This window comes from Molossus molossus, unplaced genomic scaffold, assembly GCF_014108415.1.
Source record: "Molossus molossus isolate mMolMol1 unplaced genomic scaffold, mMolMol1.p scaffold_m16_p_4, whole genome shotgun sequence".
In the NCBI taxonomy this organism is placed as follows: domain Eukaryota; kingdom Metazoa; phylum Chordata; class Mammalia; order Chiroptera; family Molossidae; genus Molossus; species Molossus molossus.
In genome coordinates, this window is record NW_023425377.1 from 125,001,699 (window position 1) to 125,024,722 (window position 23,024).

General features: G+C 48.8%; 1 protein-coding gene across 1 annotated transcript in view; it reads left to right on the forward strand.

Moving 5' to 3' along the window:
• The first annotated feature begins 17,558 nt into the window (after nt 1-17,558).
• Nucleotides 17,559-23,024, forward strand: part of ANXA5 (annexin A5) — a 28,791-nt gene continuing 23,325 nt past the window's right edge. The window contains exons 1-2 of the mRNA XM_036241500.1: nt 17,559-17,678; nt 17,823-17,865. Of these exons, the coding sequence (XP_036097393.1) occupies nt 17,857-17,865 (9 nt within the window). The 5' untranslated portion in view covers nt 17,559-17,678; nt 17,823-17,856. The remainder of the gene's footprint in view (nt 17,679-17,822; nt 17,866-23,024) is intronic.

Here is a 23,024-nt window from a genome sequence, read left to right on the forward strand (position 1 = left end):
GACAGGAGATGACTCCGTGTACCGTGGTGTCCTGCATGGAGCCCCGGAACGGGAAAAGCACACCAGATAAAAACAAAGGACATCTCGCCCTGGCCGGTTTGGCTCAGCGGTTAGAGCGTCGGCCTGCGGTCCAGAGAGACCCGGGTTCGGTTCCCGCTAAGGGCACGTACCTCGGTTGCAGTTTGTCCCCGGCCCTGGTTGGGTCGTGTGGGTGGCAGCCACTCGATGTGTCGCTTTCACGTCGATGTTTCTCTCTCTCTCTCCCTCTCCCTCTATCTGAACAAAAAATATGGAAAAATGTCCTCGGGTGAGGATAAAAAAAACCCAAAAAACAAAACAAAACAACAACAAAAAACAAAGGACATCTCGAAGAAAGGGCTCTGGGGAGGAATGTGTCGACATTATACCTTCACTGTGTCGTATGTACCACACTCACGGAAGATGCTAAAAAAGGGGACATTGGGTGAAGGGCAGATGGAAGTCTGCACCATCTTTGCAATTTTTTTTCTGTAAATCTTAAACTATTCTAAAATTAAAAATGTACTTTTTAAAAATCAGGTGAACTTTTTGTGTATTTCCAGGCACCGCGTGGGCAGACTCCAACCATGTCGCTCACCCTGTGACAACAGGCAAGACGCCCGTGAATGACTTGCTCCAGTTCACACAGCTGGTACGTGGCAGGACCACGAATCAATGACCGGTGACCGGCCGAGGAATCCAGCCAGGCCCGTCCTCCACGCGGTGCCCAGTTTAAACTGCGCTGCTGCCTGTTTGGACCCTCTTCCCCCGTCGCACTAATGTGTAGTTGCTCTGGTGACTAAGTGTGGCGTCATCGCGAGGCTGAGCGGAAAACCAGCCCCGAGGAAACCGGAGGAACCCGGTGGCGGAGGGCAGGGCGCTCATTAGGCCAACTGAGTTCTTGCCTCCCGGGAGGACAACGTGCTTAGTTTAATGACAGCCACACTGTTCCTATGAAACCTCTTAACGAGCTTGGAAGAGTTTGCTTCTGGTCACAACAGGAACCCGGGGAGAAAGGCTCGTGCTGTATGTACACACGCTGCTGTGGTTGGAAAAATCCCTCCGTGGGCGTATCCCGCTGATACAGTCAGGCGGGGAGTTTTCATCTGAGAAAAACCAGCCCTGTGTGCTGTCTATTTACTTTGTTCTCCAGTAAATAGACAGAGATCATGGATCACTCAATAAATGGAGAGAGATTTTAACTCTAACTTTGGTACTCTGATTCCACCAAATGTCTTAAATGCACTAAGTAGATTTGTAAGTCTATGAATATTTAGGCCCGTATGCTAGACCGTTTGGGCCCAGGATGTCCCCGTCTTCCATCCATCCCCCAAAGCAGCAGAGATGATGCTAAACTGTGAACTCCGGCTCTGTGCATGGAGGGGTTAATTTTATTCTTTTATTAACATGATTTGGGTCTACCACCATCACCATCCTCCCAGTTCCTTTAAAATGCATTTGATTCCTTTAAATTTCTCCATTACTGCCAAAGTCATTCCAGTTTATTATAAAGAAGCCATTTATTAAGCTCCTACTGTGTACCACATATTATTCTAAGCATGTTTATGCTCATGATTCTCACGCCATCTTTACAGTAATTCTATGAGGTAGGTCAGACAATGATTTTCATTTTGTAGTGATTAAGAAAACAATAGCCCTGGCCGGTTTGGCTCAGCGGTTAGAGCGTCGGCCCAAGAACCGAAGGGTTGTGGGTTTGATTCCCAGTCACGGATACATACCTGGGCCGTAGATTCGATCCCAGGCCTCAGTCAGGGTTGGTCATGCAGGAGATGATCGATCGATGTCTCCCTCCCTCTCTCTTCCTCCCTTCCTCCCTTCCACTCTATCTAAAAGTATCAATGGAAAAATATCCTCAGGTGAGGGTTAAAAAAAAAAGAAAAAGAAGACAACAACAACCCTGTGGTTTATGTTTAAAAAATCGTCATGGCTGTGCTTATCACATCTCAATAAAAACCACAAGTTCCCAAGCGTCCCCGATCACAGGTAGCTGCCCATGAGACCGGTCGTTTCGTTAACTCATACCAAGGTAAAAATGATGACAAGTGCCTGATTTCTCTCTAGAGAAGGGACTTAGGGAGGTCAAGTCTAGGGGCAGATTTTTCTGGGCAAGGGAGTGAGGGAGAGGGAGGGGTTCCTGAGGTGGAGACCACTGTCCTGTCGGGGACATTCCTTAACCATTGCCGGGGAGATGGCGAAGCAGGTGCGGGGTCCACTCACAAGAACAGTGTATCCGAGGGTGAAGGATCAGCGGATTGACTGCGGTTCTGCAGCCACAGATTCACAGGTGGCAGTGATAATAATTAGAGAGTGTTCGGGCCCAAGTTCACAGAGGTAACTCAGACAGTGGTCAATCCTGAACACTGCTTCTGGTCAAATTTTATTTACTTGCTTTTGCTTTCTATTTTTAGTCTACTTAAACTTAGACTCTTCTGTGGGTCTTTGCGACCGTCAGGCAAAGTTTGGGCAGCGTGGACTCAAGTGTACACCTGCGGCCCTGGCTGGTTTGGCTTAGAGGTTGGAGCGTCGGCCTGCGGACCAGAGAGTCTGGGGTTCGGTTCCTGCTAGGGGCACGTACCAAAAAAAAATAAATAAAATAAATAAATAAAAAAAAAAAAGAATACACCTGTGTGCAGCTTAGGCTGGATCGAAACTGCCACATTCTCGCTAGAAAACAGCACACATCTGGGGACCCAAACCCTTTGGACAGTCTGGGTTCTACATCCCTGTAACCAAAACGCGGGGTCTATGGCGACTGTGGTGTGAGGCACCCTGTCAGGGTGGCGTCGTCACTCACAGCGCGGGCTCTGCGTGGGAGCCCCTGAACTCAGACCCTCGCCCTCCGCTCACTAGTCGTGTGCCGTGGACACGGCCCTGAGCGCCGTACAGTTTCCTCGCGTGTAAGGGGGGCCAGCAACACGCGAGGCCCCCAGGGCTGTGAGAGGCCCAGTCGCCGGCTGGAACAGCGCTGCCTGGCGGCCCGGGGATGTCCGGGAGGCGGGGTGCTCTGTCCTGACCGTCTGATGCGTGTTCTTACAGAGTCCGTGTCCGTGTCAGTTTCAATGACAGGCGTTCTTTCCACCGATTTTTCCTGAGCATCTTAATCATACGAAAATGGTTATTTATTTATTTATTTATTGATAACTTAAATAGCTGGATGAATGGATCCATTTACACTAATTTTCAGTGTTTTTTAGTAATTGTTTCTGTCTCCTGGAGTGCCCGGTAGACTTTGATCCGATGCCAGACACTATTCCAGGAATTAAAGAGGTGCTGGGGTAAAAGCCCAGCCCCTATGTGATCGTCTGAAGATGGGGCGGGGGGCTTTGGGAGGTGATGAGGTCATGAGAGTGGAGCCCTCATGAATGGGGTGAGTGTCCTCACAGAAGAGACCCCAGAGATCTCCTTCGCCCCTTCCACCATGGGGGCCACAGCCAGAGGGATGGGCATCTGTGAACCAGGAAGCCGGCCCTCACCAGACACCGAAACTGCCTCTGCTGGCCATTGAGCTGGGACCTTCCAGACTCCAGAACTGTGGGTGTGAAGTGCGCTGCTCGAGTCCGCGGTATTTCTGCTGCAGTGGACTGACCCAATCGCCACAGCCTCCTGGGGACCCCGCCCTTTCCTCCTGACGAGTCTTCCGAGGCGCAGAACCCCGAGTGCCCTTTGCAGACTCCGGCTCAGTCTCTTACCGCCCTGCCCCACACAGCATCAGAATGGGGGGACCAGGCCCAGTGTCAGGCTTGGTTTTCTGCCCCCCCTTCTCACCGGCGTCCCAGCCTCCCAGACTCTGGTTTTCCCTCCAGCTCCCCAAACTGCCAAGAATTCTCCCGTGTCCTCTGTCCCTTAGTGACCTCCTGCCCAAATCCACAGCCGGGATTCTCGGCTCTTGCCAAGTACTCAGAACGGGCAAGTGCCCCAAAGGGTACTCAGCTCAGAATGTCCGCGCTCCTCCTCCAGTCTCTTCCCTCTCCAGGTCCTGGTGCTGAAATCCACGCTCCCTGCAGCCCTCCAAGGCCTTCAAACAGATGCTGTTCTGTGTACCTCATATGGCTTCTCCCAGCAACAGCACTGGCCTCCGCCTCAGCTGGGGACCAGGGTCCGGACCTACATTCCTGACCGGGGTCTGCCTGGCCCTCATTTATTTTGTAAAGATGAGCACGTAACGTAAACAAGCCAAGCAGTCCACCTGCTGCTAACGACGTGCTGGATGGCCTGTCGTTCCCAAGTACATGCTGCTCCGTGGACATATCTGATCATCTGTCGTTAAATATGATGCGTCTTTTATAAACTTTAAAATGAAGATCTGCTCATAGTCACCATATTGGTGCAGTTTCTATGAGTTTCAACCAATCCACAGACGTATTGGGGAAATGTAATTTTATTTTTTTTAATAACTCAACTTAATTTCAATCTTTATCTCCCATTTTACTTAAGTGGTAGAAACTTCAGTTCAGTTTGGGAATTTCCTGAGTATTGTGTTTAAGTAACAAGGGATGTTCACAGTGCCAAGCATCAGGTCGGGGAGGGGTCTAAGGCCCAATGGCATCTGTCTGTGATGTGTCCACTGACAGGGACATCGTACTGTCTCCTCATTCAGAGGTCCAGTCTGGCATTTCCTGACCTTCAAGCTTACCCACAAGGCTGCTTTGGACCCCCTGGTTTCTCCGTTTACCCATCTTCATTCTTGAAAGCAAAGGAGACTCCCAAGTGCTTCCCAGCCATTCTCGCGGGTTGAAATGGTCCCAAGTGTCTGGACACACTCTATTTTTCTTTTTTTAAAATTTATTTTTTAATCCTCACCTGAGAATATTTTTCTATTTATCTTCAGACAGAGTGGGAGGGGGAGAGAGGGAGGGAGAGAGAGAGAAACAATGTGAGAGAGAAACACCGAGTGGCTCCCTCCCACAGGACCCCTTCCGGGGCCGGGGAAGAACCAAAACTGAGGTACGTGCCCTTGACCGGAATCGAACCCGTGACTCATCGGTCCTCTAGCCGACGCTGTAACCACTGAGCCAAACTGGCCAGGGCCGCACTCTATTTTTCTTTTTTTCTTTTTTTATAATTAATTTATTTATTTTTGTTACAGATGTTTCTCTTTTTCCCCCCACTGATTCCTCCTCCCCTTCCATCCCCACCCTGTCCCCAGCATTGTTGTCCATGTTCATTGTTCATGCACACATGCATATAAGTTCTGTGGTTTATCTCTCCCCCACCCTCCCCACCCCCCTTCTGGGGATTGTCAGTCTGTACCCCACTTCCACGTCTCTGGGACTACCCCATTCCTCAGACTGTTATGTTCATTATATTCCACAAATAAGTGAGATCATATGATACTTGTCTTTCTCTGTTTGGCTTGTTTCACTTAGGATAATACTTTCCAGGTCCCTCTATGTTGTCTCAAAGGATAAGAGATCTTTCTTTCTTACAGCTGCATAGTACTCCATTGTGTACACAGACCACAACTTTTTTATCCATTTGTCTACTGATGGACACTGGGGGTGTTTCCAGATCTTAGCTATTGAAAATAGTGCTGCTACGAACATGGGGGTACATATATTCTTTCTGATTGGTGTTTCAGGCTTCTTAGGGTATATTCCTAGAAGTGGGATCACTGGGTCAAATGGCAGTTCAATTTTTAATTTTTTGAGGTAACACCATAGTGTTTTCCATAGTGGCTGCACCAGTCTGCATTCTCACCAGCAGTGTACTAGAGTCCCCTTTTCTCCACACCCTCGCCAGCACTTGTTGTTTGGTGATTTGTTGATGGCGGCCATTCTGACAGGTGTGAGGTGATACCTCATTGTTGTTTTAATTTGCATCTCTCTGATGATGAGTGATGTTGAGCATTTCTTCATATGTCTCTTAGCCATCTGTATGTTCTATTTGGAGAGGTGTTTATTTAGTTTCTCTGCCCATTTTTTAATTGGGTTCTTTGTCTTCCGTTTGTTGAGTTGAATGAGCACTCTATATATATTGGAAATTAACCCCTTATCTGATATATCATTGACAATTATGCTCTCCCATACAGTGGGTAGCCTTTCCGTTTTGATGATTGCATCTTTTGCTGTGCAGAAGCTTTTGAGTTTGATGTAGTCTCATGTGTTCATTTTCTCCTTTGGTTCTGTTGCCTTAGGTGATATATCAGTGAAAATTCTGCTGCATATGATGTCTGAAATTTTGTTGCCTATATTTTCTTCTAGGATTTTTATGGATTCATGAGTCACATTTAAGTCTTTTATCCATTTTGAGTTTATTCTTGTATATGGTGTAAGTTGATGGGCTAGTTTCATTTTTTTGCATGTAGCTGTCCAATTTTCCCAACACCATTTATTAAAGAGGCTGTCCTTACTCCACTGTATGCTCTTGCCACCTTTGTCAAATATTAATTGAGCATAATGTCTTGGGTCCATTTCTGAGTTCTCTGTTCTGTTCCACTGGTCTATATGCCTGTTCTTGTGCCAGTACCAGGCTGTTTTGATTACAGTTGCTTTCTAGTATAACCTGAAATCTGGTAATGTGATCCCTCCAACTTTGTTCTTCTTTTTCAAGATTGCTGTGGCTATTCGGGGTCTATTTTGGTTCCATATGAACTTCTGAAGTATTTGTTCTAGTTCTGTGAAGTATGTCATTGGTATTTTGATAGGGATTGCATTGAATCTATAGATTGCTTTGGGTAGTATGGACATTTTAATGATGTTAATTCTTCCAATCCATGAACAAGGTATGTGCTTCCACTTTTTATATCTTCCTCTATTTCTTTTTTCAATGACCTATAGTTTTCTGCAAATAGGTCCTTTATTTCTTTGGTTAAGTTTATTCCTAGGTATCTAAATTTTTTTGCCGCGATGGTAAATGGGATTTTTTTTTTAGTTTCTCTTTCTGTGAGTTCATCATTGGTGTATAAGAATGCCATCAATTTCTTGATGTTAATTTTGTATCCTGCTACTTTGCCAAATTCATTTATTAAGTCTAATAAATTTTTGATGGAGTCTTTGGGGTTTTCTACGTATAGTATCATGTCATCTGTGAATAATGACAGTTTCACTTCCTTCTTTCCAATTTGGATCCCTTTTATTTTTTCTTCCTGTCTGATTGCTGTGGCTAAGACTTCCAGTATTATGTTAAATAAGAGTGGCAAAAGTGGACATCCCTGCCTTGTTCCTGTTCTTAAGGGAAATGCTTTTAATTTTTGCCCATTGAGTATGATGTTGGCTGTAGGTCTTTCATATATGGCCTGTATTATGTCGAGATATGATCTCTCTATTCCCAGATTGTTGAGCATTTTTATCAGAAATGGATGCTGGATTTTGTCGAATGCTTTTTCACCATCTATTGATATGATCATATGATTTTTATCTTTCATTTTGTTTATGTGGTGTATCACATTTATTGATTTGCGAATATTGTACCAGCCTTGCATCCCTGGGATGAATCCCACTTGGTCACGTTGAATAATTTTTTTGATGTATTGCTAGATTTGATTTGCTAGTATTTTGTTCAGGATTTTGTCATCTATGTTCATCAGGGATATTGGCCTGTAGTTTTCTTTCTTTGTAGTGTCTTTTTCTGGTTTTGGAATTAGAATTATGCTGGCCTCATAAAACGAGTTTGGAAGTCTTCCTTCTTCTTGAATTTTTTGAAATAGTTTGAGGAGTATGGGTATTAGTTCTTCTTGGAATGTTTGGTGAAATTTCCTCATGAAGCCGTCTGAGCCTGGGCTTTTGTTTGCTGGGAGAGTCTTGATTATATCTTCAATTTCCTTATGTGTTTTTGGTCTGTTCAAGTTTTGTATATCTTCCCGGTTCAGTTTTGGGAGACTACGTGTTTCTAGAAATTTGTCCATTTCACTTAGATTGTCGAATTTGTTGCCGTATAATTGTTCATAATATTTGTTAACAATCCTTTGTATTTCTGTGGGGTCAGTTATTATTTCTCCTCTTTCATTTCTAATTTTGTGTATTTGGGGTTTCTCTCTTTGTTTCTTGGTAAGTCTAGCTAAACGTCCATCAATCTTGTTTATCTTTTCAAAGAACCAGCTCTTTGTTTCATTGATCCTTTGAATTGTTTTTTTTGGTCTCCATATCATTTATTTCTGCCTGATCTTAACTATTTCCTTCCTTCTACTTTCTCTGGGGTTTTCATTTGTTTGCTTTTTAGTTCTTTAAGTTGTGAGGTTAGATAGTCTATTAGAAATTTTTCTTGTTTCTTGAGGTAGGCCTGTAGTGCTATGACCTTTCCTCTCAGAACTGCTTTTGCTGCATCCCATAGATTTTGTGTTGTTGTGTGTTCATTTTCATTGGATTCCAGAAAGTTTTAATTTTCTTCCTTGATCTCCATGGTAACCCATTCATTGTTCAATAACATGCTATTTAGCCTCCATGTTTTCAAATGTCTTTGCATGTTCTTGTTGCAGTTGATTTCTAGTTGCATGCCATTGTGATCTGAGAAGATGCTTGATATAATTTCAATCTACTTGAACTTATAGAGACTTAGTTTGTGCCCTAACATGTGGTCTATCTTTGAGAATGTCCCATGTGCACTTGAGAATAATGTGAATTCTGCAGTTTTGGAGTGTAATTCTCTGTAGATATCTATTAAATCCATTTGATCTAGTGCTTCACTTAGAGTCTGGGTTTCCTTGTTAAGCTTTTTGTCTAGAAGATCTATCCAGTGATGTCAGCAGGGTGTTGAAGTCCCCTGCTATGATTATATTGCTGTCAATTTCTCCTTTGAAATCCTCCAAGAGATTTTTAATATATGTTGATGCTCCTATATTGGGTGCATATATGTTTACCAAGGTTATATCTTCCTATTGGATAGATCCTTTCAATATTATGTCGTGGCCTTCTTTGTCTCTAGTTATGGCCTTCATTTTGAAATCTACTTTATCAGATATGAGCATTGCTACCCCAGCTTTTTTTTTGCTTTTTGTTTGCTTAAAGATTTTTTTTTTCATCCCTTCACTGTCAACCTATGTGAGTCTTTTGTTGTGAGTTGGGTCTCTTGTAGACAACATATATGTGTGTTATGCTTTCTTATCCAATCAGCTACTCTGTGTCTTTTTATCGGAGCATTCCAAGCATTCACATTTAAGGTGATAATTGATTTATTGCCATTATCACTTATTTATTGCCATTTTTGTTTAGTGTGGTTCTATTTTTCTTCCTATTTCTTCTACTAATTACAGCAGTCCTTTTAGCATATCTTGTAGTGCTGGTTTGGTGGTAATATATTCCCTTAGTCTTTTTTTTTTGTCTGGAAAACTCTTTATTTGACCTTCTATTTTGAATGATAGCCTTGCTGGATACAGTAGTCTTGGATTCAGATCCTTGTTTTTCATGACCTTGATTACTTCATGCCATTCCCTTCTGGCCTGTAGTGTTTCTGCTGAGAAGTCAGCTGAGAGCCTTATGGGGTTTTCTTTGTAGGTAACTTGTTGCTTATCTCTTGCTGCCTTTAGAATTCTATCTTTGTCTTTAATTTTTAGCATTTTAATTAATATGTGTCTTGGTGTGGACCTGTTTGGGTTCTTCTTGCTTGGGGCTCTCTGTGCTTCTTGAACTTGAATGCCTTCTTCCTTTACCAGGGAGGTTTTCTGTCACTATTTCTTCAAATATATTCTGTAACCCCTGCCCATTTTCTTCTTCTTCGGGGACTCCTATGATGTGAATGTTATTATGTTTCCAGCTGTCCCACAGTTCTCTTAAGGTGCCTTCCTGTTTTTAAATTGTTTTTTCCTTTTGGTTTTCTGATTGGTTGACTTTTTCTACTCTGTCTTCTAATTCACTGATCCAGTCCTCAGCTTCCTCTGTTCTGGTTAGTCCTTCCAATGTGTTCTTAATTTCTGCTGTCATTCTTCATTTCCACTTGGTTGGTTTTCAATATTTCTATATCTTTACTCATGGTGCTGATGTCCTTACTCATGCTGTTGAGCTTCCTCAAGATCATGGCTCTGAACTATCCCTCTGATAATTTGCTTAGCTGCATTTCATTGATCTCATCTTCGATAGAGTTCTCTTGTTCTTTCATTTGGGATTCGTTTCTTTGTTTCACCATTTTGGCTATCTCAGTGGGTTTCGGAGCCTGCCAAATTTTCCCTGTGGGTGTTGGTGTTCTGCTGTTTGTGGCTCCCTCTACTGGGTTTGGATGAGCCTGGATGGGCCCACGTTAAACACCACTGTCAAGTCTTACTCAGTGCCTTGGAATGTAGCCCTGGTATTGTGCATAAGAGGATTTCCAGAGTATGGGATAGAGGCTGGTTGTTAATAAGCCTCAATTTGCATTTCTTTGCCTCACCTGGGAAAGGCTTAATCTCCGAGGGGGTGGCTGCTGCTTTTCCCCACAGCTTGGGGAAGGAGCACAATGGCCACCGTCCTTTGTGGCTGCCACTTAGCAAAAACTCTGAGGGCCCTCCAAATCCCAGTGTCCCCACAGACACACTCTATTTTTCTTTTCTTTTTTTCCATTTTTTGTTTAGATAGAGTGGGAGGGAGAGAGAAGAGAGAGAGAGAGAGAGAGAGAGAGAGACAGAGACAGAGAGAGAAACATCGATGTGAAGGGGACACATTGAGTGGCTGCCACCCACACAACCCAACCAGGGCCGGGGACAAACCACTACCGAGGTACGTGCCCTTAGCAGGAACCGAACCCAGGTCTCTCTGGACTGCTGGCCGACGCTCTAACCGCTGAGCCAAACCGGCCAGGGCCACACTCTATTTTTCTATAAAACTTTGCTGCCTCTCTGGAGCTAAGTGCTGACTCTGGATGAACCTTCCGGGTGTAGGGGACAGGCAGAATTTGTCACAATGCTGTCACAAGTTTCAGCCCCAATATTTTGCTTATTCCACAGGCCCTTTCAATTTTAATAAAAACCTAAGAATCTAAAACTCAAAACCCCAGAAGAGTTTGCTTTCTGTGGTCCCACGCACCCCCCGAAGCAACAGGGACAGATTAGCCTAGCCGACAAGAGGACAGTGAAATCCTGGGGCGAAACACAAAGCAAAACATCAGTTAGTGTTTCAGAAACATGACTGGGTTACATGTGTGCATTCATTCAGAAACCCCTACTGACTGTCAGCGCCTCATGGTTGCCAGGCAACATGCTAGACACTAGACAGTCCTGGCCAGACCAGATGCAGCCCCCAGCTTGGCCGCCCCCAGAACGAAGGGAGAACACACAGAGGGGCCACTTCACAGGTCTGGTTAAATATGGCCGAGTAAACACACATGCTTACTCAGCCTCCCTCCCAACACTACACGCAAGTACAGTACAGGGGCTGTTCAAGGTGACAATGAGATCCTTGTAACAGAGGCTGTGGCTGCCAGGGAATGTTGGGAACTGGGAGGCAGCCGGCTGGTAGCCAAGCCGACCTCACCAGGGCTCCGGGAAGGCAGGGCCCAGGCTCCGCCGGACGCAGGCCTCAGACATACTTAGAAACGTCGGGCCGGGGCAGGTGGTGCCCACGGTGCCAGGCCTAGCCGCAGGGCTGCCAAGAAACGAGTTGGCAGCGAGCTCTCGCTTCCCGGGTGAGAGTGCGGTTGAATCCTCTCTGTGGGAAGCCAGATAAAAACAGAAACAAAGATACAAACAAGAAATAGTGCGATAACCTGGCCAGATGGCCGGGCAGCAGCGAGTCTCGGCCGGCGTGGGGCAGACTTTTAGTAATCCCTTTACAGTGGCCTGAGATGAAAACAGTTGAAAGTCGCTGCCCTACAGGGATCGTCCCAGTCTGTCCCAGTCTCTTCTCGTTAATCCTCACCTGAAGATATTTTCCACTGATGTTTAGAGAGAGGGGAAGGGAAGGAGGGAGAGAGAGAGAGAAACAATGTGAGAGAGACACCGCGACTGGCTGCCCCGCACTGGGGATGGAACCTGCAAGTCAGATCCGTGCCCTTGACCGGGAATCAAACCCGAGACCCTTTGGTCTGCAGGCTGATGCTCTAACTTCTGAGCCAAACCAGCCAGGGCTCCTATCACCATTTTTCATTACTTTATTCTAAACTATGAGCGGACATGTGAGGAAAGTCTGCGCCACCACAGGCAGAACCAAGTCTAACAGGTGAAGAACAGACGCTGTTCCAGCCGCAGGGAACCAGAAACAAGCCAGCAGCCCATGGTCACCAGCCGCCCGCGGTCACCAGCCGCCCGCGGAGAGCAGCCCGCGTGGGAAGGCTGAGGGGCTGGCGGGTGGAAGGATCAGGGAGCCAAACTTGCTCTTGGACGTTAAACGTGATAGAGAATCTCAGAAGCAAGTTTGGGAGATGTTTGAGGAACCCTTCCAGAAAGTCAATCAAAAATAAAGGCAGGGGCAGTGGAAAGGGGCATGTTTACCGTCCAGAGCCCTGATACGCAGGAGCTCCAGCCAGAGGGCTTACAAGCGGTCGGTCCTGTGCTTGTGCAGGACAGTCAGGATTCCCTGGACAGAAGGGCACGCGTGTCACTGAGCGCTCACTCTGCGCCTGCAGAGGGCGCACGGACGCCCCCCTCCCCCCGCTACCCCCCCCCCCCAGAAGCCTCGTGCCCAGAGGTCCGAACACAGCCTCCAGGCCAGGAGGCACTGGCTCCTCACCACCCCCGGAAGCTGGACGGCACAAACCCCTTCGACGGTCAGATTTCTGTGCTCGATCACATTCTCTAACAAGCGTGAAGGCCAATTAAAGACATTTCAGACACGTGAGTTAAAACCATTTTTTTACCTCCTTTTCAGGAAAATGCCGGAAAATGGGTTCCACAAAATAAGGAAATAAACCAAGAAGAAAGGGGATCCAGAAATTTGGACCTAAAACAGGAATGAGGCCAAAGGATGTCTAGGTAGGTCGACCAGTCATTCTAGTCCAGCTGGGCCTGCAGGGGGCTGATGTGGGACTTTCGGCTTCGAGCCGGGGCCCCTCCCTGGCAAATGGGATGGGTCGGTCATCCTAGGTCCGGGATAGCAGTGAGGGGACTCCCACGTGGACCGCTGGCCACATGCAGAACCACTGGACCAGACCGGGGAAAAGTACTCCAGAGGGAGGTCCGGAAAGTTCTTCCGGGGGAATACACACACACACACACATATACACATGTACATCTGTGTGTGTGTATGTGTGTATTTCCTGGTGACTTTGAATGTATTAAAGAAAGCCCTCTTTTGGGGGAGAGTTTAGAGATGAATACATTGTAGGCACACAGGCCATGAAACCAGGGAAGGGGGAGAGGATGACAAGGACAATCCAGTCCCCAATGAAAGTGAGGTCAGAGCATGTTCACGTAACATGGCTCTTCCATGATGATTATTTACGTATATGTAGTTTTCTATTAGACACATGAACAAGCTACTTAAGGAATAACAATGGTAGTACTATTCTGTGTCTGTGACATTTCCTTTTATTTAAAAATCCGTTTAATGAACGAGGTATTCATTGTAAGGAGACTTAATTGATAACAAAATATCTTTTTCACTTTTTTATAGTTTAAGATGCTTTATAGTTAAAAAAAGAAAACAGATCAACAGGCAACCACAATACACCTAGACGAGGCTTACCTAGAGGAAGGTGCTTGGTTCTGGGGACCCGTAGAAGGCTCCTAACCCGGGTGGGGTGGTCGGCCAGGAAAGGCTTGGAAGACAATGGCATCCAAGGGACACGCTGAGGGAACCCTGGTGGTGCTGGTGGTGGAGCTGTATTTCCCCCAGAAAGTAAGGGGCACTGATGACGTGTGTGGGGAAAAATACGAAAGACCCCACACACCACATTCTTCTGTGCATGGGGCTGGTCGGATTCCACCCCCAGCAAAGGGTGAACCAGGAAGGGTGCTGAGCAGCGAGCGGGGCAGGAGCAGGGCCCGGGACCTGGAAGGAACCCAGTGTCTGTCTAACTACTGACTTCTTTACAGGAGAGGTTCCTCCCTCCGATGCCTTTGGGCCTCTCACTACTGCTTCTCCGGGCCTGGCTCCCCTGCCGCACAGGGAGGCGCACCTGGGCCTCTGCCTAGTGCCCAGCCTCTGCCCCTGGTCGGCGGGCCCTGCACCTCCCTGACCCTCTGTGTCTGCCGCTCCTCTGTCCCACCTGCGTGCCCGCTCACAACTGTGAGGCCTTGTCAACTTTCCCCCCTCTTCTCTCCTTTCTGTGTTCAAAGCCCTCCTCCTCTGCTCTGGGATTCCTGGGCCCTGAGCCACCCAAGCCCAATGCCCGCTGCCCTGGACTCCCCCGCCCTGCCCACCAGCCTTTCCGTGTGTGGAGGGCCCTGAACGGAGGTGTGTGTGGAAGTGAACATGGGTTTTCCCTCCCTAGTCCAGCGTGTGCTGAGCCAGAGGGTATGGGTCGTGGCTCAGGGCTGAGAGTGAGGTGCACTTTTCTCAAAGGGAGTTTCGGGAGAGGCTTTGTGCTCATGCACTGTGAGTGCCTTTGGCTGGGCTCTGACTCTCGTTCACATTTCTGAGCGTCACCCTCCCGCCGGGAGGCATCCTTGACTTTGGTGCTATGCACTGTTTTTAAGTGTCTTCTCCAGATTGCGAGGAATATAAAAATCTATTGACTTTAAGCAGAGAGTAACACAATCAGATTATGAAGACAAATGAGAGAGAGGAGAGATTAAGAGGCCCCCCCAGCTGGTGCGGCTCAGTGGTTGAGCATTGACCCTGCACCAAGAGGTCGCCGGTTCGATTCCCGGTTGGGGCACATGCCCAGGTTGTGGGCCCATCCCCAGTGGGGGGCGTGCAGGAGGTGGCCAATCATTCTCTCTCATTGATGTTTCTCTCTCTCTCTTCCTCTCCCTTCCTCTCTCTCTAAAATCAATAAAGAGAATTTTTTTTTTTTTTTTTTAAAGAGGCCAGTGGGCAGGAGGGACCCTGTTACCAGAATCTACCACCTTCTGTGTGGTGGGAGGGCCTGGGAGGGACAGCGAAGGGTCCAGAGACGCTGCCCACGTGTAAAGAACAAGGAGTTATGCTCCACCCCCTGTGACCCGATCTGAGTTAATTTCTGTGACGTGGGTGAGGTCGGGGTCTAAGGCCATCCCTTGGTCTTCGGCATATCACTGCACAGTTGCCGCAGCCGGCCCTGGGCGACAGCGGCGGGTTAGGCTTGGGCGTGTTGCTCTGCAGTTCACTGTGGCCGTCCCGGCTGAGACACGAGACGCAAGGGCGGAGGGGCTGGGAGATGCACGAGCCTGGAGCTCAGCAGAGAGGTCTGAGCTGGAGGGGGATAGGCAGGTGTCATGTGCGGGTGGCCGGCCTGCTGCAGGCCGGTGACACTGTGACACCTGGAGCACGGAGCTGTTGTGCAGCGAGAATCCTTCATGTCCAGTGAACAGGATTCTGCTGTCGCCCATTTGCTCAGTGTGCTGGGTGCTCTCACTGGACAGAGTCTGTGTATCTATCTTCGTTCTTGTACCCTCAGTGCCTATCACAAGGTCTGACACAGTAAAGTGGTCGAGTGACTGAAGAAACACCCCAGGTAAATGCTCGGAGGACCAGAAGCTGGCCTGGGGTAGGAGTGGGGTGGGTGCTGAGAGCCACGAGGCTACAGCAGGGAGCAGTGGGCTCCCAGAGACTGCTTTTTGGTTTCTGAGTGGGCCGGGTGAGGGCTGAGTCATCAGCATGGAAGATGAGGGTGGGGCTCAGTGCTGAGAGTCTGGACAGAGCAAGGATGAGAAACTGAAACCCGTCTTCCCGTTATTTCTAGGCATCAAACAAGTGAGCTCACGCAGTCCTCGCCACCACCCCGAATTAGGAAAAATCAAGTCACTGTCCAAGGTCACACACTGGCAATATCATAAAACGAACTTTACCCACCCAAGGGCGGGGCGTCTCCAGAATGAACCCCCGTCTGAGTACACGTCTGTTCCTGCGGCACATTCCCTTCTAGAAGGTCTCCTTTGAGCTGCTCTGCCTCTCGCACCATTCTGAGTATCCTGTGGTTTGCAGCTAATAGTAGCGGTTGTTAAAAATAAAGCCTGCGCGCCCCAGTGGATGCATTCCCCTCACTTTCCCTCTGGAGCGCTCAGTGCCGGCGGCGGGTGCTGGGGCGGGGCCGCGGCCGCCCGCCCGCCACAGACCCGCGCTCACCCTTTTGGAAGCGGCTGGGTTTTCATGGATTCCTTTCCTCCCAGCTCCGAGGATCTTCATCAAGCTGAAAACAGTCTGCCTTAAAGATCCCTAGGAGAATCTTTCTTACCTCGTGATTTACCCAAGGCCTACATTCTAGTCTTCTGCTAGGGAAGCTGATCTATGTTTCACTGGATAAATACAAATATTGTTTGGAATAAAAACAGTGGAAGGACATCGAAAGCTAAACATTTGAGGAGTCTGCTTTTAATTTCTGGTGAGCACACAGATCTCAGGAAGGGGAGGTTAAATCACCTCCTTGTAACTCAGCGCTGTTGGCACAGGATGATGGAATAAAGAAATCTTATGAAATGAATCTGGGCCCATTTCCCATAGGGAAGTATAACCAGTAGATCTAAAGGGCAAGGCCTGGGATCAGGTAGAAGGCTGGCTGCCTCCCAGTGATCATGGCTGGGACTTCGATGCCACGGAGCAGAGGAGGCAGAGGCTGGGCTGGGCGAGAAGGGGCTGGGAGGGAACAGGAAAGGCAACCTGGAGGGGCGGGCGCGTGCGGGCAGCGAGCCCACAGGTGGTCGGGTTTTGCCTCCCTGTCCTCTGTGACTGGGTCAAGCAGGTACGGACCTGAGCAAGCACACGAGACGTTCTAGACAAAGAGCCACACTAGTTCTCCATTTCGTATGACAGACCCCTTCTCTATTTCCCCACAGCAAACCAGATTCTCATCTTTTATCCACGGGCGCTGCTCTTATCACAGAACATGTCGCCGTGTCTGGTGTTGCAATTCTGTGCCTGCCTTGGGGCCCGCCCGGAGCCTCCGCCCCTGCACCAGTGAGTCTGAGCCGGTCCCTGTCTTGCCAGCGTGGCCGTTTCTGCACCAGTCTAGTTCGCTGTCCTGCAGCCTCCCTCTGTCACCCACCCTCACATGTCATGTTGAATTCACGAGGGACAGCGATCAAATTTAAGTTGTATTACAGTTCTCGGCTGCTTCTGAACATGGTAACTGGCCCCAGGCAGAGGTTTTGAAATTTCCCAGCCAACCTACCGAAGGGCTGCACACGACGAGAGGCCCATCTGGGAAGCAACCACTGGCCCTTAAAAAAGGGAAAAGGACCCGGAACTTAGAAAGAAATTGGGAAGCGGCCCTCAAGGCTGCTTCTCTTCCAAGGTCACAGATGTCCCAGGCGCAGTGTCTGTGCCAGCAGCAGGGCACCACGCACCGCTGCCCCTCCGCCCTCTGCGGCCGCGGAGGACAGCCCCCCACGCCGGCCGCCCGCGGGGAGCGGCGCCCCGTCTGCGTCCCGCCGCAGCTTCAGCCCGGCCCCACCCGGCGGCCAGGCGCGTCCCACGCAGGCGCACTGAAGCCGGGGGCGGGGGCGGGGACGGGGCAGATGACTGGGGTGGGGCGGGGCGGGGCCGGCGGGGCCGGCGGGGCGGGGCGGGGCGGGGCGGGGCGGGGCGGCCCCGGGTGTTTCCGTCGCCGGGAGCTGGCCAGGAGCAGCAGTCCGCGCCCTGCGTCTCGTCCTGCCGCACCCCGCTCCCCGCAGCTCCCCGGGAGGCTCCGGCTCGAGGTCCCGCTCTCGGTGCCCCTGTCTGGTGAGTGCGCACCTGGCCCGGGCAGCGGCCCTGCAGGCGCGAGGGCGGCCTGGAGGCTGGCGGCGAGCGGTCCCCAGGGGGAGGACGGTCCCGGCTCCGAGGCGGGTCTGCCTCTGGGAACCAGTGCTGTCCCTTGTCTTGCAGGCCCGCGTCCCTCCTCCGGACCCGAGCAGTCGCCATGGCACAGGTAAGGCCGTGCGCCCCGCGCAGCGCCCCTTCACCGCCCTTGTCCGCTGTGTCGAAGGAGTTGGAGAATTTGTTTGAAGGCCAAAAAGTTGAGGAGTAGAGAGAATCTGCCTGGGGCGACGTGCACCGCCCTCGGTCCCCTCGCCCGGGCGGCCCCCTCCCGCCGTGTCCCCGACCTGCTGCAGCCCCGAGGGCGCGGCCCGGGTGACGTGGCCGGCTCTTGCGCCCCACCGCGTCGCGAGGGAACGTGTGGAAGGGGCCCTCCCCAAAATCCCAGGAGTCGCTAAAATTAGAACCAGAGCAGGGACAGCTCAGCGCCAAGTGAGGGGAACACTTTCCCGCTGGCTTCCTGCGCCTCCCTCCCCGCAAGTTTCCTGTGTTCTAATGCCCGGGTGGGCGTCGGCTTTTCCCTGTTGCTCAACCCAGTTTTACTAAAGGAACTCTTGTCGGCACTGATTTTCCCCCTGCGAAACATGAACTGGAAAGCAGCTTTCTTAGGCAATGAAGTCGCTGAACGAGTTCTGAATTCGACGGGCCTTGGGACTACTGGTTCTCGGAACTGAACGGCCCGGTACCGGCTTTCTGTGCCGTTCTTAACATTGATCAGAAGTGTAGGAAAGAAGATTGTGTGATTTATATGCAGCTTTAAACACTGGCTGTGTTGCACAGTCTTTTGTGACTAAAACACACTGCTTAACAGCTCCACCCCCAAACTAATTTTACAGACCTTATACATCTAAATGGTTCGCCAGAGGCCAGATTATTTTTTTTTAAACAAGTGTTTTAACTACCCAGATGATCTCCCTTTCTCATTTAGAGGTCTCTTTTAAACAAACAAACAAACAAACAAACAAAAACAGACTGGCTTATCAAAATTGAATAAGGTTTCAGGGTTCTTTCCAAGAGAAAATGGGATGAAGATGAATTGGTAACTATTAAATTGATACAGTGTTCCATTCTTACTTCCTCTTTTGCACTTAAGGAATAGCACAGTAAACCAATTCTCATAGTGCTTCAAGTGGAAACTTTGTATTAGGTTCTTCCCCATGTAAAGGATACTTTCACGTGCAATTAACTTTCCTGAGAATTATTTTTCCTATCTTGATATGCTGGTGTGGTGATATAAATGACGAGTTAGCAAGCTTCAAAGAAGGCTTTCTTTATCCTTGCTCATTTGGCTGTTTCTTGAGTCTCTCTTGTATGTTTACCCAGTCATGTCTGAAGTTTTTCAATCAATTCCTTTTAATTATGTAGACACTTGACCCGAGACAGCATCAGGGAGCACATTTTTCCACTGTGAATATTAATACTTTCAAAGAATAGAAGTAGAGGGAAGGCCCTTATATGTATACATCATGGGAGAATGGTGGTTGTGTGATAGAATTATGGATGTGATTTCTATCGCAATAACACCAGGACTATTTTCGATCAAATCCACAGTTTTTATTTATTGTAAAAGTTACAGCTACTGTTAATGGTACAGTGTTGAATTTGCACTGGCTTTGTTACTAGTTATCCTTGGAAGCCATTCACGTAAAACATCTTGTTAAAATATTTAATATTAAGATGGCATTTTGTTGTCGATACTTACATTATGGAATCGCTCTTTTACGTCTAAAATTTCCTTTGGACCCCAGTGTACTTGGAGGGAGGCTTCCGTGTTAGGTTTCAAAGGTGGTACCTTTTGCAGACCTGTGGGTGTGGGACCAACCCGGGACGAGGTGCCTGAGTCTTCGAGGTGCACATTTGGGCAATGTAAAATGTGTTGTTAAAAAATCAATGTCTCTTATTGATTGGGAAATTAAAAGTTAGCCTTTCACAGGGTAATTCTTCATGCTCGTGGACTGTCTCCCATACCAGCGATTCTCTCTTTTTATTTAACACTGGAGCCTCCCGACTTGTTCCATGGGTTTTCCATCTCACTAGTTAGCTAGAGACAACTTTTTCCATAGATAGTCTAACTTATTTTATTTATTTATTTTTTATCCTCACCCGAGGACATTCTTGCATTTATCTTCAGATAGAGCGGGAGGGAGAGAGGAAGGAAGAGAGAGAGAGAAACATCGACGTGAGAGAGACACATCGAGTGGTTGCCACCCACATGACCCCAACCAGGGCCAGGGGCAAACTGCCACCGAGGTACAATGGGAACCGAACCTGGGTGTCTCTGGTCCATAGGCTGATGCTCTAACCGCTGAGCCAAACCAGCCAGGGCAGTCTGACTTATTTTAGAAGTACTTAAAAGTACGTTCTGCACTCCGGGTTTGGAGAAATCCAGGTTTGGCTATATTTCTTAGATGAGTGATCCATTTAACAACACCTTTTCATTCAGTTTAAGGTTTTTATCTCTTTAATTTTCTTTAAGTTGATGAAACCTGAAACTATTATATTGGGGCCATCTGAACTTCGTTTCATTTATGAGGTTTATAAAGAGTTAATATATTCAAGGGCAGCAGGAACGTCATAAAGTCAAAATGGGGCTATGTAATTTTTCACTGGAGACTTCACGAGCATCGAGGTTGTCTCCCTGCTGTGTAGTGAAACCGTACAAGGTTGGATTGAACCGTCTGTGGTCGGGGTCCCTGTGCTGTGACAATGGACGGCGGTCCGGCGCCAGGCAAGCAGGGTCGATGGGAGGGAGTGAAGCTCCCCGAGGAGCTGCCTGTGAATGGGGCGCACCTCTCTCTTCCTGCCACCCACTGGCGGTCAGACGGTTTCCTCTTGGGCTCTTAGGTCAGGCTGTCGGTTACCCTGGCCAGTCTCACGCAGCGGCCGATTCTTTGGACTCTCGTCTTTGTTTTGGATGCTTAGAGAACGGGATCCAGAAGGCTTGGCTGCTTGGCAAGCCGCGGAGGACTTCCTTGGCATTCAGCACCTTCACGCCCTTATCTGGCATCTCATGCCCCTTGGGAGACCTGTACAGGTGGCGGGCTAGTGAGAGGTGGATTTCTTCTTTCAGTGACTTAGAAGTTTAACACGGTAGAAATATAACAATATGTTTTACATCTTAGATTCATTTTTGAAATAAATTCTATTCCTGTAACCTGTATACTGTCCTAAAACATCACACACATCCGTTGATTAAAAAATAAATAAATTGGTGTTCCTAGACCTTTCTTTGCTTTAAGTGTGTTTTGGACCCAGCCTTTCTGTGTCTTTAAATTCTCTGTCTAGAAAAGCAGCCCTTGGTGGGAGCGGGAAGGAAGGGGTCAGTGGGGTTAAAAGGGGGGGGACACCTGTAATACTTTCAACAACAACAAAAGCAACCCTTCACTTGCTTTTTGGTTTAATTTTTTTTTTTTTTAAATCCTCATACGAGGATATTTTTCTGTTTATCATCAGATAAAGTGGGAGAGAGGGAGGGAGGGGGAGAGAGGGAGAGAGAGAGAAACATTGATGTGCGAATCGACTGGTTGCCTCCTGCACGACCCTGACCCAGGCTAGGGTTTAACCGCAACCAAGGTACATGCCCTTGACCGGAATCAAACCTGCGATTCATTGGTCCGAGGGCCGACACTCTAACCGCTGAGCCAAACTGGCCAGTGCGGGTTGGTTTAATTTCACCCTTTTTATTTTGGCATACCCGGTCTTTGAAGTTAAAGAACTTTTTTATTTAGAGCAAAACAACGGAAAAAGCCAACAAAATTATAGAGCTGGAGGAGTGGATGATTTTGAAGGCGGGAGCTGCAGCAGGCCAGGTGTGGTCTGAGAATAATCCCCTGGGAAGGCATGCAGGGGGCGCAGGTGAGCTGGGGATGGCTGAGGGGCACTGTACCGCACTGTTAGAGTTCAGTGGGGGAGGCGCGGTGTGCGACTCGGCTAGTGGGAACCCCAGGCAGGAGGGAAGCCCTCTGTCTGAGTCACACTTGCCCAGTGCAGACCGTTTTCTGTGGGCAGGACGGGGCTTGGGCAGGAAGTTCCCCCCAGGGTTCTGCCCTCTGACTCACCATGTGTGATTCATGCCTGGTCCCCGCGGGGCTTTGCTAGTGTAGATGGTGACTCTGGTCCTGTGGAATGTAGCAAGTGTTCCTCAGTTTCTAGAAAGCTCTCAAAACTACAGCCAGCAAATTATTCCTTCTTCTGAGTTCGTGGCTGAGATTCCGAGGACCCGCCTCTTCCTTCCATCCCCCCCCCCCCCCCCCCCCTGTTTCCTCCGTCCCAGGGCTCACAGTTCTCTGTCCTTAGGCAAATCTCTGATGTCTTCCCTGTCGTTCACCTGGCCCCTGCTTTCACGTCTCTGTTTGTAACTTCTGCATAGCCTATCAACTGGGTAAAGTATTTTTTAAGTGTGTTTAAAAATTTTTTTTTCTTTTATTGATTTTAGAGGGAGAGGAGGGGAGAGGGAGAGAGAACATCAATTGGCCGCCTCCTGCACGCCCCCCACTGGGGATCGGGCCCACAACCTGGGCATGTGCCCTGACCGGGCATGGAACCGGCGACCTCTTGGTGCAGGGTCGATGCTCAACCACTGAGCCACACCGGCTGGACAAGTGTGTTTTAAATTTTCTACTTCTTTGTTGATTTTAGAGAGAGGGGGAGAGAGAGAGAGAGAGAGACATGGATTTGTGTTCCACTTATTTATGCATCATTGGTTGCTTCCTGTGTGTGTCCTGACCAGGGATCAAACCCACAACTTGGCCTATCAGGACAATGCTCTAACCAACTGAGCTACCCAGCCAGGGCCTAAGGGTGTTTTAAAACCTTGTTTTAATAAACCATTGTTTGTAAAATGGGGGTTCCCAGAGATGCTCTGCCCTCAGTTCATTGCTCGGTGTCCCTCAGTCCAGCTCTTACCACCCCCAGGACCCAGTTACCCAGCCCAGAGGGCCCTGTTCCGTCCGACCCCTTTCGTGACTTCCTCTGATTTTGGACATGCCCTTCTTCCTTCCCTCCTGGGACTCGCTCCTCCTCCACCTTCCACACCATCACCCTCTTGGGTTTGCTTTCGGCCTCTGGGAGGCCGTGGGGGATGGTGCTAAGATCCCACAGTCCCAGCTCAGCGCCTTGCTTGCTGGTCACGTGGGTGCCTCGCCAAACGTTTCTGGGCTGAGTCTCTTCCCCTGTGCGCGGGGTTTCACGAGATGCCGGGTGCAGCGTGAGGAGGTGCTGGCTGTCCTCTGGCGGCAGGTGGCCGTCCCTTCTCCTCTGGCTCTTGTTTCC